This window comes from Rhinichthys klamathensis, unplaced genomic scaffold (genome assembly GCF_029890125.1).
Source record: "Rhinichthys klamathensis goyatoka isolate OS25496 unplaced genomic scaffold, OSU_Roscu_1.1 h1tg000334l_1, whole genome shotgun sequence".
Classification (NCBI taxonomy): Eukaryota; Metazoa; Chordata; class Actinopteri; order Cypriniformes; family Leuciscidae; genus Rhinichthys; species Rhinichthys klamathensis.
Genome location: NW_026606849.1, coordinates 409987 through 426561, shown reverse-complemented (window position 1 = coordinate 426561; position 16575 = coordinate 409987). Strand labels below are relative to the sequence as shown.

General features: G+C 37.3%; 2 protein-coding genes across 12 annotated transcripts in view; one reads left to right on the top strand and one right to left on the bottom strand.

Annotated features, from left to right (window-relative positions):
* camk2d1 (calcium/calmodulin-dependent protein kinase (CaM kinase) II delta 1) overlaps positions 1-16575 on the bottom strand; it is a 381234-nt gene that overhangs the window by 85027 nt on the left and 279632 nt on the right. The gene's annotated exons all lie outside the window — the stretch shown is intronic.
* ank2b (ankyrin 2b, neuronal) overlaps positions 1-16575 on the top strand; it is a 287922-nt gene that overhangs the window by 89687 nt on the left and 181660 nt on the right. For all 6 annotated transcript variants that reach the window (XM_056272303.1, XM_056272304.1, XM_056272305.1 and 3 more), the window contains 2 exons: positions 3166-3264; positions 5263-5361. In XM_056272303.1, the coding sequence (XP_056128278.1) occupies positions 3166-3264; positions 5263-5361 (198 nt within the window). The remainder of the gene's footprint in view (positions 1-3165; positions 3265-5262; positions 5362-16575) is intronic.

The window sequence follows — 16575 nt, the reverse complement described above, 5'->3', positions numbered from 1 at the left end:
CATATCAACTGTTTCAAGGCAAAACTACTGAGCTGAAATGTTCATGCTATGTAGTTTGTAAGTGCTACATGCAAATATCAAAGAGAAATATATATATATATATATTTAGGTCCATTTGTCTTAAAGGGGCTATATGTACGAATTTCCATGTATTAATCGCTTTTTTATTGCCAATGTGTGAACAGCTTTTAACGAAACTGTGAAAACGAGATCTTCTCCGACTTCATAGGTTGTATGTAAACCTGGAGACTGATCTTTATGTGAAGGACTTGAACGTTTTTGCCCGGATAATCTAAAGCGTTCACATGAAACTAATGCTTATACAATGTTCAGGAGAACAGCAAAAGAGCCGTTCTCTACTGTAATGTCTCTACTCAAATATACCTAATCAAACTATCATAACCGTGTAATGTGAATGACTGTTAACATTGTTAACGAACACTGTTGGAAATTAATGACCAGCGCTATTAACTAGGGGAATCTTTTGGTATTCTCGATTTTGAATCAAATTTCGATTCGATATGTGCATAGATGTGATGTAAGTTTACAGTTTTGTGTTACTTTTCTTATTTGACTGCAGTACACCGTTTAATAGATCTAAAAGAAGAAAAAAATCAGACTGAATTAAATGTGAACCTTGAAATTGATTTAGTTTTTCCCCTATATTTAGTCGAGCCAATCCTTTAACCTCTTAAGTGTCTCCCCCCTTTTTTTGAAAAGACATGAAAATGCACATTTCGAACTTAAATGGTTGTAATTTAAGAATGCTTTGGAATATAGACGTAAGATTGGTCTTGTTTAAAAAGAAGACATCTGGCAGATTTTTGTAGAAGTGAAATAAATTAAGAAAGTGAAAAAGAAAAAAAGTTATAGAAGTTTGAGTTTATGGAAATGTACAATGTAAAAAAATAATTATTCTTATTTTATATAAAATATATATTTTCAAAACCTGGGCGACTCTAAAGCTACCGAAAAATCAAAGCCACAAATCTGAACAAGTTGTGTTTCAAATTTTAGGTTGATATCTCAAAAAATGAGCTTTCAGTGAGAGTGTGTGTGTCTGCAGTACCGAACGCTTCCACTTGGACAACCAGACTCCATCACTGCCCATATCAGGGCGCCGCCATCTCCATGTGTGTTTTGAGTGATCTGAACCATTATTTCCAAATTTTTCATACAATTTATGAAGTAGACATCCTATTCAGAAGTAGTATGGGAAGTTTGGCAGATTTTGATATGAATTCAACCTCTAAGAAACACATACAAAGAACATGCATGTGCGTTATAGCTCGCCGCCGAATCACAAATGGGGATTTTTTTTTTTTTTTCTTTATATTTAAAACATTTTCGGACCATTTTAAAAAAAAAATAATTGAATGGATGCTATCTTTTGAACTCTTGGCATGAAAACAAACTGAGGTTTCTACCATTTTTCGTGATTTTTCATGTTCATCGCTATTTCAAAATAAAGGTCTGAACACGCCTTAGGAGTATGAAAATATTATTGTTGCAAATTGATAAATTACGGCTCCTCCTTTTGAAAATCAGTCACCAAAAATGGAAACTAGAGATTATAAGCTTTCAAATGATATATAGTTTGTCAATATTACTTAAGGTTTGTATTAAGATATTATTATTTTAAAATTATAATGGCAAACGTCCCACCAACCATTACACACAGTCTTCTATAATAAAGCAAGGCAAGAAAGTTTTATTTTATTTTTGCATTAAACAAGTGTGAAGTTAAAAATTGAAACACTTTAGAAAATCTATTTTTGAAATTTGTGAATCGATTCAAATCGGTAAAAGATCGAATTGCGATTAATATATGAATACATTTTTTTACACCCCTAGTATTAAAAGTAACGTATTTCACGTATTTCAAACGTCTTTTTCCCCCTAAGCGAAGAACGAAAAGATTTTGAATCGCGTTCAGTCTCTTGAGAACGAGGAGTGCAGTTCACTAAATGGCCACCGGTGTCGCTAATAACAAGGGTTCCTGAATTCTACATATAGCCCCTATAGAGTTATGTAGAAGAATAGATGAACCAGTGCACAACACAACACTGTCCCATATCGGCTTTGCTTGCTGCCTATTGAAGCGCACACACGCCCAGAGAAGCCCGTCACATGGGCATGAATCTGCCTCTGACTCCCAGCATGCATTAGTGTGATTGCATTAAGCTCTTTAATAATATAGCCTGTGCTAAAATGTGTTTAGCTGGATTCCCACATCCATACATCCAGCAGATTATGTTCTTAAACTGTTGTAGCATTATCAGTTATGATGTTTAGATATGATTATGCATTTTATAGATATTTAATATTGATGGAATGATTGTCGTAGGCATATGAATGCTAACTGCGCATTATATTCAAAATCAAGTGTAAGATAGTGAGTCGTCTTTATAATTATGAGCGCTCTCAGATTTCTATTTGTTTATGAATTATTCATAAGGTTTGTGAATAATGCACTGCACGGCATGCTGCATCGCATATTTGATTTTGCACCAGCTTTGAACGTGTCCCACAGTCAATATATTCTTCACACTTTTGTAAATGATGTTTTCACATTAAATCGGACCGTGACTTTCAGAATGGGAAGGTAAGGCAAGAATTTCACATACTCAAACTCCTCTACAATCTTTACCTTCTTATAGTCCAGACATGATTTGATTACAGATATGATCTATATACTGCACTTTTTATGTTTCCTTTGGTGTTCTTCTTCTTTGATTATGATTATCCCTTTTTTCTTCATCATATTTAAACAGTTTGTCGTCTGAAATGTTTGTCTTTATCTCATGTTCTGTTTATCTTTAATGATTTATGAGTTCATTTATTTGTCGTTTTTGTCATATTTTTCTGTTTGCATGCCTGTGTCTAGGAGTTTGACCTCTCTTACTGTTTATATGTGTGTTTATATGTTAGTCATCAAGGTTTCTTTCCAGAAGTCTTCATACGGGACTATAGCCCCCCTCGAGGCACACTGAGCTCAGATTCATAACTATCTTTAATACGTTCATCTTGAGACTGCTGCATGCTAATGCAGTCTCTTAGAGCAAGATGAAGTCGTGACGTGGCTCTGACGCATCGCAGGAATGTTGACGGACAGCTCATGTGTTGTTTTATGTGCCCCGCCCCCTTTTCTGGTTGTTTTTGCAGAGTGGATTCACGCCGCTGCATATTGCCGCTCACTATGGAAACGTGAACGTGGCGACGCTGTTGCTCAATCGAGGCGCCGCCGTGGACTTCACTGCACGGGTCTGTCTTTAGCAACATGTTAAACATGCTAACAATGTTGCTAGCAACAAGTTAAAACATGCTAGCCATGTGTGAAATCATAGAAGCATGCTATCGACATGCTAAATCACACAAACAACATGCTAAAACATGTACGCAATGTGTTAAATAATGCTAAAAACATGCTAGCAATGTGTTACATCAAGCTAACAACATGTTAAAACATGTTAGCAATATGGTACATCATGTTAGAAACATGTTAACAATGTGCTAAATTATGCTAGCAACAAGTTAAAACATGCTAGCAATGTGTGAAATCATAGAAACATGCTATCAAAATGCTAAATCACACGAACAACATGCTAAAACTTGCACGCAATGTGTTAAATAATAAACTAAAAACATGCTAACATTCTATGAACATGCTAAATCACACGAACAACATGCTAAAACTTGCACGCAATGTGTTAAATAATAAACTAAAAACATGCTAACATGCTTTGAACATGCTAAATCACACAAACAACATGTAAATGCAATGTGTTAAATAATGCTAAAAACATGCTAGCCAAGTGTGAAATCATAGAACATGCTATCGACATACTAAATCACACAAACAACATGCTAAAACATGCACACAATGTGTTAAATAATGCTAAAAACATGCTATCAATGTGTTACATAAAGCTAACAACATGTTAAAACATGTTAGCAATATGGTACATCATGTTAGAAACATGTTAACAATGTGCTAAATTATGCTTGCCATGTGTGAAATCATAGAAACAGGCTTTCAACATGTTAAATAATGCTAACAACATGCTAAAACATGCAAGTTATGTGTTAAATCATGCTAAAAACATGCTAGCAATGCATTTAATCAAGCTAACAACATGTTAAAAACACATTAGCAATGTATCATATTAGATACATTGCAACATAAAACAATGTGCTAAGTAATGCTAGCAACAAGTTAAAACATGCTAGCCATGTGTGAAATCATAGAAGCATGCTATCGACATGCTAAATCACACAAACAACATGCTAAAACATGCATGCAATGTGTTAAATAATGCTAAAAGCATGCTAGCCATGTGTGAAATCATAAAAACATGCTATAAAAATGCTAAATTACACGAACAACATGCTAAAACATGCACACAATGTTAAATAATGCTAAAACATGATAGCAATGTGGTACATCATGTTAGAAACATGTTAACAATGTGTTAAATATTATGCTAGCAACAAGTTAAAGCATGCTAGCCATGTGTGTAATCATAGAATCATGCTATCAACATGCTAAATCACACAAACAACATGCTAAAAACATGCATGCAATGTGTTAAATAATGCTAAAAACATGCTAGCCATGTGTGAAATCATAAAAACATGCTGTAAAAATGCTAAATTACACGAACAACATGCTAAAACATGCACACAATGTTAAATAATGCTAAAACATGCTAGCAATGTGGTACATCATGTTAGAAACATGTTAACAATGTGTTAAATATTATGCTAGCAACAAGTTAAAGCATGCTAGCCATGTGTGTAATCATAGAAACATGCTATCAACATGCTAAATCATGCTATCAACATGCTAAAATATGTAAGCAATGTGTTAAATCATGCTAAAAACATGTTAACAATGTGTTAAATCAAGCTAACAACATGTGCTAAATCATGTTAGCAACATGTTAAAATGTGCTAGCAATGTGCTAAATTATACTAGCAACATGGTAAAACGTTATCAATGTGTGAATCATGTTTAACAGGTTATAACAGCTCACTAAACATCTTAATGATGTTAATATGCTAACAACTTGCTAAAACTTCTTAAAACATGTTAATAAAATTTTATTAACTTGTTTGAGTAAAATCTTCAAACAATTTCAAAGTTATTTCTAACTTTCAGACACGGCTTTGTCAAGCTCACATCAAAGTTTTTAAATTAATCGTATATAATTCGTATTTTATAATATTGTTTTTAATTATTATTATTTTTTCTCTAAGCAGAATGGGATCACGCCACTACATGTTGCATCCAAAAGAGGAAACACTAATATGGTTCTTCTGCTGTTGGACAGAGGGGCTCAGATCGATGCCAAAACCAGGGTCAGTCATAACTTTATTTTTATAGTTTTGCACATGAAGGCATAAGCGAGGCGGTTATGAGTCAGACATGAGAGCGGAGCAGGGAAACACTGATGGATGAGCAGATCACAGCGCTAGCACTGATACACACACATTCACACTCCCAGTACATCTATAGCACATTAGTGTCTGCGGTTCACCTGAGCTGTGTGTGTGTGTGTGTGTGTGTGTGTGTGTCTGTCTGTGTGTGTGTGTGTGTGTGTGTGTCTGTGTGTGTGTCTGTGTGTGTGTGTGTCTGTGTGTGTGTGTGTGTGTGTGTGTGTGTGTCTGTGTGTGTGTGTTTGTTTATGTCCATTTTGGGTACATTCACCAGGATACACACCAGTAAACTGAGGACCACCTCAAAAATTGAGGACATTTTGTATGTCCTCATTTGTTTGACTATATAATGGCATTCAGCATACTCTAAAATGGTGTCCAGACTTAAAATCTCACTTGTCCCAAAAAATCAGTTTTAAGTGATTTGTGTATGTGAAGTGTGTATGCCCCCCCACTAAAGTGTGTATAACACAGCGCCCTCTAGGAGTACTGCACTTCCGGAAAAGATACACACTTCGGGGATTCTGACCAATCAGAGCGCAGGAAGCCACTATGAGAGCGGGACTTAATGATCTGACCAATCTGAGGCCATCACGTCATCAACAAAAATGGCGGAGCGGAGGCGACATCATTATTATGAATGAATTGACAGATAATCCACATTCAATAATAGATAAATTCGCAATAATTATTATTTAAATAAAAATAGACTAATTTACCCTGAGCAGCAGGAGCTCTCACGATGTATATGTGCATGTTATTAAACTTTAATCCTCGCAGTTTTGCTCTCGCATCGGAGTCTGCTCTGTGTAACGTTATGTGTGTGTGAAGATCGCGCTGCTGCGCGTCACCGAGACTATACAGCTGTACAGTAACTTACATAGGAGTTTATTAATCATGTAGGAACGAGTTTGAAGCGGGGAAGAGACAGAGACATTACGTCATGTGAATTTACAAAGTACATATTTTCTTCCAAAAGCGGAGGAACAGCTGTTTAAATCTGTCAATATGGATGTGATGATTTATTCATCCAAGTTTGTTTAATAAAAACACACAAGCCACCAAAAGATGTGAAAACATGCTAAATCGCTTGCTTTTATGAGTGATTTTATTTGTTTGAAGTGTTTTCTCCTACTTTGCGTTCTGCCGTTTCCTCTCATAATATCAGTGATTTCCCTGAGCGGCCACCGCCCCTCCCCCACCCCCCGCACGAGCAGGACTCCGTTACCAGTTACCACAGCAACACATTCACTACAGCAAACAAGCTAACTTTTTTCTTTATATATTATATTATATTATATTATATTATATTATATTATATTATATTATATTATATTATATTATATTATATTATATTATATTATATTATATTATATTGAGGAGAGCAGTTACAGCAAACATTATTCTTATTATATTATATTGCATTGTATTATTTTATATTATATAAAGAGGAGAGCAGTTACAGCAAACATTCTCTTTGTAGTATATATTATATTATTTTATATTATATTATATAGAGGAGAGCAGCTGCATGCAACATTCTCATATTATATTATTATATTAATTAAATGTTTACACTAATTACATACGTTTTTTTAAGGCGCTTTGGTGCATTTCTCAAATCACAACTAAAATTCTTGTTCAACCTCCACATCATCTAGTCACTTGTGCACATCATGAAAGCAGTTTATCATTCTTTTGAACAAATTGCAAATGCTTTGGTACATTCATGCAATAAATGTAAGTGTCTGCTGTTTCTTACATTATCAATTGCTTATGTCATGTTGATCAAAATGTATTATACTGGTTCTCTGTTGAATAGTCTTACCCCTCAAAACATATAGGCATTAAATTACTAGTTGTCATAAACTGTCAAACATATTTTCTATACAATTCTATTATACTTTTTTTGTCCTGAATTGCAGATGTGAATTTTGAATTTCACTAATGAAGGGGAATGTAAAGCATTAGATCAATCAATGATCACCAGTTCTCTATAATCGCTCAGAGTGCATCTCATGAAGCTTCCTCTGGAAGCCATATAGACAGAGCACAACACATACACACTCTGAGAATGGAAGAACAACAGGGTAACAGCCGAGAAGAAGAAGAGGAGGAGTAAGGATGTGTGGTGGAAGGATACAGAGGTAAAACAGAGAGATTGTAGGTTTCTGAAGAAATAGGGGCCAATATTGTAGATCATGTTCATGACCTCATGGCCGAGGCGGGTTGAAAGCTGAGCTGAATGTTGGGAGAACAACCGTATGTGTCCTCAAACATTCAAGTCTTTATAGACAGAACATGCGTGTAATCAGACAGTGTTCACTATACTGTACTGTTCACCATAAGCTGTAGACTTACTGTATTACAGTGGAGTCTACTTGCATTTTACATGAGACAGTAAAAATACGTGATAGAGATCCCTTTCCCACTAATTAGATATCTTAAATGATGTTGTGTGCACTTCTGTATTTGTCTTCATTGTTGTACAGCCTTGATGTTAATATTTTGTTGAAAAATTGTTAAGACCCCAGGAAGAATAGCTGCTGCTTAATGGAGTAGCTAATGGGGATCTAAATAATAAACAATAAACAATAAATTCTACAGATAAAGCGTTGTGAATCTAGTTTCGCGTACCTACCCCGAAGTGATAAAATAAAACAAAATTATGTATCAAATTTATAGACAAGTAATTTGTTCAGGCATGGTTTTCTAGGGAAATACAAACCTACGCACATATATTCAAACGCACATAACTATAGAATCAATTCTTAATGCGCATGTGAACGCCATCAGCGTTAATCACAGGTTCACGTTTAAAGTCTGTTTAGAGACATTCATATACATTTTTACCTTGCAGTTACTGTAAATCCGGCCTCTAGTTCATAAACGCCAGAGGAGAACTGGCCCCCACTGAGCCTGGGTTCTCCCAAGGTTTTTTTCTTCTCCATTGGGTCCCTGATGGAGTTTTAGGACACCATCGGGTCACTTGATGGGAGTTTTTCGGTTCCTTGCCACTGTTGCCTTTGGCTTGCTCAGTTGGGAATATTCAAATTAATTAACCAATCATTAATACCATTGATCAGCTCTACCAAACGTGGATGTTTTTCCACTAAGAAACGAACATTGTTATTATGTTTTGATTGATACTGTGAAGCTGCTTTGATGCAATCTATATTGTGAAAAGCGCTATATAAATATACTTGATAGAGACATAATGTAACACACACACATATACAGTATGTGTTTGAATAGTCTGTTCATCGCAATGGCATTGTCATTTTTTAACAGACCAACAGTGTATCTGTGAGTCCAGTCTCATAATGGGTACATGTGTTTATGTGTCATACAGATAATGTGCAGTCTTTTCATTGTCATCAAAATCGTAGCCAGTGTTTACTTCTCAAAATACTGATACAGTTATATTGACAACCATCAAAAGCCTGTAACTTGTTAAAAATCCTTAGTACAATATATATCAATGAACATATCAGTGCCTTGTGTCACAAACAAGAATGTCAAAATGCTGTCATGTAATCCTATTGTGTTCTGCTGTTTGTACGAAATGCACTTTCCTTGTTTGCAAATCTTAAGGATGATTCAAGAAATGTACCAAAGCGACTGATAAGAACTGTTTATAGAGGAGAGCAGTTACAGCATACATTCACTCTCTCTCTCTCTATCTATCTATCGCTCAATATATATATATATATATATATAGCCTATATATATATATTGAGAGATAGATAGATAGAGAGAGAGAGAGAGAGAGAGAGAGGGGGGGGAGGGGGGGACAGAGCAGTTACATATAGTCATACAAAAGAAAAAAAGTGTTTAAAAGAATCATGAATCAAGCTGACACGTTTAAATGTTTGTTTACATAATTATTTTGGACTTAATTTGATTTTAAAAGCCATTGGATCTGCACTAACCCTAACCCTAACCCTAGCTCTGCCTGTGACTGTCAGTCTGACTGAGATCTGCTCACACTGTGATCAGCCGCCCTTCCCCCCAAGCACTGAGACTGATCGCGCGCGCGCCCTTCCCCCACAGCACTGAGAGAGACTGATCGCGCGCGCGCCCTTCCCCCACAGCACTGAGACTGACTGGAGTGACAGAGAGTTGAACTTGTCTCTGGCTGAACTAACAGACTGACAGTTACAGGTAGATAGCTAAGCAGAAGTGCTGCTCAAAAGATCACAAACTGTCGTGGCTATGCGTTTTTAAAGCACTTTTACAAGGTCTATTAGCTTCTCCGCCCTGTAATGTAAAATACCATTAATTTATGAAAGAAATACAAAGAAGATAATGCTGTTAAAGTACTTGTTAAAGTTTAATTTAGAGCCTCGAAATAATCCACACCCATCCCCCATCTTAACTCGAATAAATTGACAACAACACAGACTCCAAAAGTAGAGACATATTATACCAGCTTGAATATCAGCCCGGCTGTGTATTTGCATACATCAGTTTACTATTTTGATTAATAAATGCTATTAGTAGAAAATAAGATGTCTGTTCAAGATATCTAGGTTGCTCATTTTGCATTTTTTGCTCTTTTAAACCTGTGCTTGTTCGGACATGCGCACTGGTTCCTAGTTCGAGTCGGGTGAGTTCGTTTACAAGTGATCATGTGCTCTGTCCACTAGAAAGACTTGATCCACGACAGTTTTTTTTTTTTTTTGAAGAAGAAGAAGAAACACTACTGCGATAAAAAAAAAAGATTCTTGTCATCAGAGAGTTTTCTATTCGGTCAAATAAATAGTCACAATTGCAACGTGAAATCCAAATACGTAACTACGTCATTTACGCACGTCTGCGACAGTGGATGTATTTTCCCGGGAAATGCAGACACGTGACAATGGGACGCGAAACAGTCAGACGACAGCCCTCCACCCTCCACCACGCAGGAAAGGTGAGATGAAGTCTTGTCCTGAAAATGCATGATAACTAAATACATTGTGAAATATGAAAGTTAGTAAGATGTATGTTTATTTTAGTGGTTTAATTATTTTTTGCTTAGGGTTTTATTTACTTCTCGATTGTATTTTATTTGTTTCTCATTTGATAATTTGTTGCAATAAGGAAAAAAGTATATTGCCTACTTGTAGGCATTGACCAGTAAATATAATTTTGTTATTTCTTATATAATAGTACTTTAGATTCTACAAATTAAAAAAAAAACGAGTCAGTGATAGCCTACTATATCATTGTTTTTCTCAAGTGTTGTCAAATTGCAACTGTGATTTAAAATATTAATTATATATTTTTATATCATTATTATTTGATATATTTTTAATTTTATGTAATACAATATTTGCCCAAAAATCTTTTTTTCAGTGGAATGTTTTTTTCTAGATTTATTATTTATCTTTTTTTATCTTTTTTTGCCCAATGATGGTACATAGACACTTTATAGTATTTTTATTGTGTGTTTCAATGTCCAAAGCAGACAAAAAGCACATTAGAAATAGTCCATATAAATCTAGCTGGTTATTGACTGAAAATATCCTGTATGCTGTAGCTAATCAATATAGTAGATTCATGTCAATTGTGGTCACAAGACACACAAGAACCAATGTTTTTTGGCATCATTGACATTGCCTTTTTTTAATCTAAATTCCTGTTGTAGACTGGTCACACGTGCTGTCATTGAATAAAGCTCTGTGATATAATATAAATATATACTTAAGTGTTGAACAGAAAAAACACAACACGTGTTTGGAACAACATGAGGTTCAATTGGAACACTTAACATAATTGTATGTTAATTACGTATGTTTTTGGGTGAACAATTCCAGTAAGATCAACAAGATTTTTTAAATATGCTTGTTTATTTCATTCACATTATATATATATATATATATATATATATATATATATATATATATATATATATATATATATATATATATATATATATATATATATATATATATTTTTTTTTTTTTCAGTCATTTCAAGAAAGTAAGTCGCCATGCTGGGAAATAAAAGACGTAAGAAACCTCTGCAGGACGCTGAGCATCACATTACCTGTGAAACCGACAAGCCTGAGCTTCAAGAGCAGTTCATCAGCAAATATAAAGGCAAGTATTTATGAATAAGCAGTAATAACGTTACTCTACAAAACTGATAATTTAATATATAATTTATTTTTATTGTGCAGTCAAGATTTCTGAATAGAGTTCTGCAGGCATTAGCCCGAAAACAAAAACAGTTGCATTTTTGCATTTCTGGTTCCATCAACCCAAAGTCAGTGTTTATTTGCGCATTCTTAGCCCAATTATGCACAATAAGCCCATAGTGCGTGTGGTCATGTAAACGCAGACTAAGGTCATCATAAACGGCATAAGCATAAACCAATCGACACCGCTAGATTTTTGCCCCTTATTCCAGATTTGCCCAGCATGTAAACACATTAACCTGCGTTCTGTGGCTTATTGAAGTGAGCATGTGTGACTGGAAAGTGTCCTTATTGTGGATTTAAGCACATCCAGACAGAGCGAGCGTTTTCTTGACCCAAGAACATCTTAAAAAGTGTTCTCAAAAAGTGTTCTCATCTCATGCAGAAGTGGTACAGTCAAAATCCTACTAAAACTTCTTTGTCATTGTGGAGAGTGCAGTGCATGGTTGCATAGCAACAACAGACGCCACGGGAAAATCAGACTGTTATTTTACTATTAATAATAAAATATAAGCTAATATGCATTAACACTAGGACTCCCAGAATTCTATAACTACTATAATGGCCATAGCAGTCATTCTGACTGCTCATACATTATTTGCATATCATTTCAAAAAGCTATATCAAATCTAAGAATAAATGGATCTGTTATGTTAGGATAGGTAATAATAAACATCAGAACACTACATTTTAATTATGATGTATGTAAAATTGTATTAGTTAACCAACAACCACTCAGCCTCATCAAGGCTCTGAAGCATGGCTAAAGCCTCTGTGGCAGTCATTCTTCTTGCTGACATTGTTCTGATATTCTCTTTTCAATATTTCAATTTGGTTTTAGCTCGAAGCTAAAGCTAGATTTCAGCTTTGCAATAGACTAAACAAACAACAAGAGAAATTGTTGCTAGTCAACGGTGATGCATCTTCAAGAGCAGGAAAAAGGAGCAACCGACACACGGTCTGTAATGCATACGGTCAGTATGACTGTTATGACCATTCAAGGTAGAAATACTCAAAACTCAGTCTTTTGTGTCTTGTAATTTTAATAAAATAACAATGATAGAATAAAATATAGACACATTTAGGAAAAGTCAGGGTCCTATAGTTACATGGGTTTTATTTCAACAAAGTTATTACATTGCAAAATTTTAAAACAGTCAAAATGACTGCCTTGGGAGTTCTAGTGTTAATGTACATGTCAAGTAATTTGTCTTTTTTTACTCGTATATTTCAGCCTTTAAATCATTTTTATAAAAAGAATGAGGTTTATCTTTTTATAAAACCTTTTTTGTCAACTTTATCCGAATTTAATTTTACTATATGTGCCTATAGGGGTGGGCCGGGGATGGCAGGGGTTGGTGGCAATGTAAGTTTCTGGATATTTTCCATAAGAAAATTTGCGGGGCGAGGGCTTCGATTACCTCTCTCTTTTTGGACCATACATGTGTTTGCATCCCTGCATATGCGCGAGGGAGGGAGAGAGAAAGCAAGACAGTTTGAAGGCGCGCGCGCGGCCGGGGCTCTGCTCGTTCTTTCAGTAACATGCGCCCTGTCACACTCATCTACATCACTCACCGATCAAATAAGGCTTTGGCGGCAGGGGCGTGTCTAGAAGGGGGGCACGGGGTGGCACTGGCCCCCCTGGAATATGATTGACCCCCCCCTGGTGCCCCCCCAACATCATTGGGCTAGATTTACTGTCAACCTGACAATGCCCAACGCCATTGGATCAGAGCGCTGTCAATCACTGCTTGATTTGCGATTCGCAAAGCGAAATCACAGGTCCGCGTTTTTAAAACAGTAGGAGAGAGAGAGAGAGATACCTCGACACGTCATTGTAAATATTGCACCGTATGTTAGTCTGATTACTTTCATGTGTGACTGATCAAGCCAGTACCGTTAGATCAGCTAACGTAATTTCGGCAGACTGAATAGAGATTCCGCGGCAGCGCACGACCACATAAATATAAAATAGATAATTTTTATAGATTTTTAATAGATTACTCTATCTGTTGTTTTAAAGACTAAAGGCACAATAATCTTTTTCCAAAAAAGTCGTGCCGTGGTGAACATTAAAATGTGAGAATGTTAACTAACACCATAGGTACATGCAACTCTGTGTAATTTAGATACTTAATGGGTTTTTGTTTATTTATACACCGCAACAGGACATCCAAGATTTCTTTAAGAAATCATTTTAGAGACCGATTTCATGCAGAGAACGTTCACCGACACTCACACACACATTCAATGTTTGTGTTGAGAATAATGCATGTTAGATGACTAATTAATGCCTAGGTGATGTTTTTTTTATTTATAAGAACAAAACTGTGTGGTCCAATCCATGTTAAATACAAAATGATTTTCAGGCTCTTGTTCAGTGCCACATTTAATACCATCTATATTAGGGCACTGGGCATTGCAAAGATTTTTTAATTCGTGTTTAATATTTTCTAAACAAGTATTTATTTCTAGTTGAATTTTCTAGCTGATTTCCCATGGGCCCCCCTGACTGGTCCTTGGTCCACCCTGTGGCCCCCCCATTTATAAAATCCTAGAATCACCCCTGTTTGGCGGGGCAAATAAACTGCATCCAACTGCTTTCCCTGACGCCTGGATCGTTCGGTGGCGTATTCAAACATGTTGTTTGTCCGCAGCCAGGAACAGCACGTCTGCGTGGCATCGCAATCTTCTTGTAAACAGACCCACTCGCTGCATGACAACGCATGCGATGATGCGAAATGAGGCATAGTTGTCTTGTGCTGGAGGCGGTCATATGCAAACGACTGGTACGTCACTTCGTACCGTGACGTCACCTCGTACCATGGATCCACAACGAGCTGTATTTAGAGCTTGATTAAATAAATGCTTCGTTTATAATGGGGGGGGGGGGGGGGGGGACATCTTAAGCTATTAAACTTGCAGGAAGTTTTAATAGTACATAGATCTCTTATATACCAAAAGATCAAGGCAAATTTGGTCTCATGTCATGACCCCTTTAAAAGTATAATGTAAAGTATAAAAAGCAAAGCATACTTTGAGATTAGCCTGGCTATTGACTATTTTCCTACAGTAATTTCCCTTTTACATCATATAATGTACATCATATGGTTGAGAACTTTTAGTAATAATCAAAATAATAGTTGACATTAAAGAAACTGCTGCTAATAAATTTCTCCTCTTCAGGGCGTGGAGTTTTCACCACTGGAGCTTTCCTCAGAGGGGATTTTGTTCTTGAATACAGAGGTGAACTTCTGAGTTCAGAGGAGAGTCTTGCTCGAACTGAACACTACACTGAAGCTGAGAACACGTTCCTGTTTGATTTTCAGTGGCATGGCAGAAATTGGTGGTGAGTAAAGAACTGTTGGATTGATGTAGTAGTGATGATAAAATATCTGGAACTGTAAAATACTCAGGGTGTGTTCATGCCTGTAGTTCTGTTCGCTTGGTTCGTTTGGTCCGGGTCTGCTTAGTGTTCAGATTGGCATTTCTATCGTCAAACCTGTTATGCTTGACCAGTTTGTCCTTTTTAGGGTCACATCTTCCTGTTTTTGGTTCGTTTATATGTCTCTGGTCCATGTTATGCTCATATTTCATTCAAACCGCACCAGAGTTTTTCTCTGTATTCCCTAAAGAGAACAAAATGGTTAAAGGGATAGTTCAGGATTTAGCATTAAGCTTTGTATTAGTAGAAAACCTGTAGTATTTTCGAATTACCATGCTTTCCACCCTCATATCCCCCTGAGACGAGAGATTTATGTATTTTTTGTCTGGAAAAAATCCTCCGATGAAGCAAAATTCGTCATTTTGCGTCATCGGAGGATTTTTTGGCCAGAGGCTAAAGACTACAGCCAGTAGTAGGGGCTGTCCCGCATGTCCTCAACCCGCCCATAGAGTGTGGGATCTCACTCACAGAATGTACACATAGTGTCGGACATCTTTTTCTGGAAGCTAAGCTAGCAGGCTCTTGTTCTGTGGCGAAAGCTGAGTAGTAGGGGTTACCATCCTCTTTATCCCGGACATGTCCGGCCGTCGATGTCCGGGATTCAGCTTTTGCTTTCTGCAGTCGCCATTCATTGTTTACATGCACACCTTTTGTTTCAATCTAACTGAATTCATTCCGATTGGTGAATCTGAATGTAGTATTTACATGAAAGCTAAACAAGTGATCGGTTGATGTGCATTTTAACATTGCTAAGAAAATTTCGTCTCACAGGTGTCGCTCATCAGTAATCACGCCACCGGCCTCGCGCCGTTCTCCCGCGGCCCTCACTCGTCCTGCTCGCCACAGTAAACATGACTCGTGCCGTTCTCCCGCGGCCCTCACTCGTCCTGCTCGCCACAGTAAACATGACTCGTGCCGTTCTCCCACGGCCCTCACTCGTCCTGCTCGCCACAGTAAACATGACTCGTGTCGTTCTCCCACGGCCCTCACTCGTCCTGCTCGCCACAGTAAACATGACTCACGCCGTTCTCCCACGGCCCTCACTCGTCCTGCTCGCCACAGTAAACATGACTCGTGTCGTTCTCCCACGGCCCTCACTCGTCCTGCTCGCCACAGTAAACATGACTCGTGTCGTTCTCCCACGGCCCTCACTCGTCCTGCTCGCCACAGTAAACATGACTCGTGTCGTTCTCCCACGGCCCTCACTCGTCCTGCTCGCCACAGTAAACATGACTCGTGTCGTTCTCCCGCGGCCCTCACTCGTCCTGCTCGCCACAGTAAACATGACTCGCGCCGTTCTCCCGCGGCCCTCACTCGTCCTGCTCGCCACAGTAAACATGACTCGCGCCGTTCTCCAGCGGCCCTCACTCGTCCTGCTCGCCACAGTAAACATGACTCACGCCGTTCTCCCGCGGCCCTCACTCGTCCTGCTCGCCACAGTAAACATGACTCGTGTCGTTCTCCCACGGCCCTCACTCGTCCTGCTCGCCACAGTAAACATGACTCA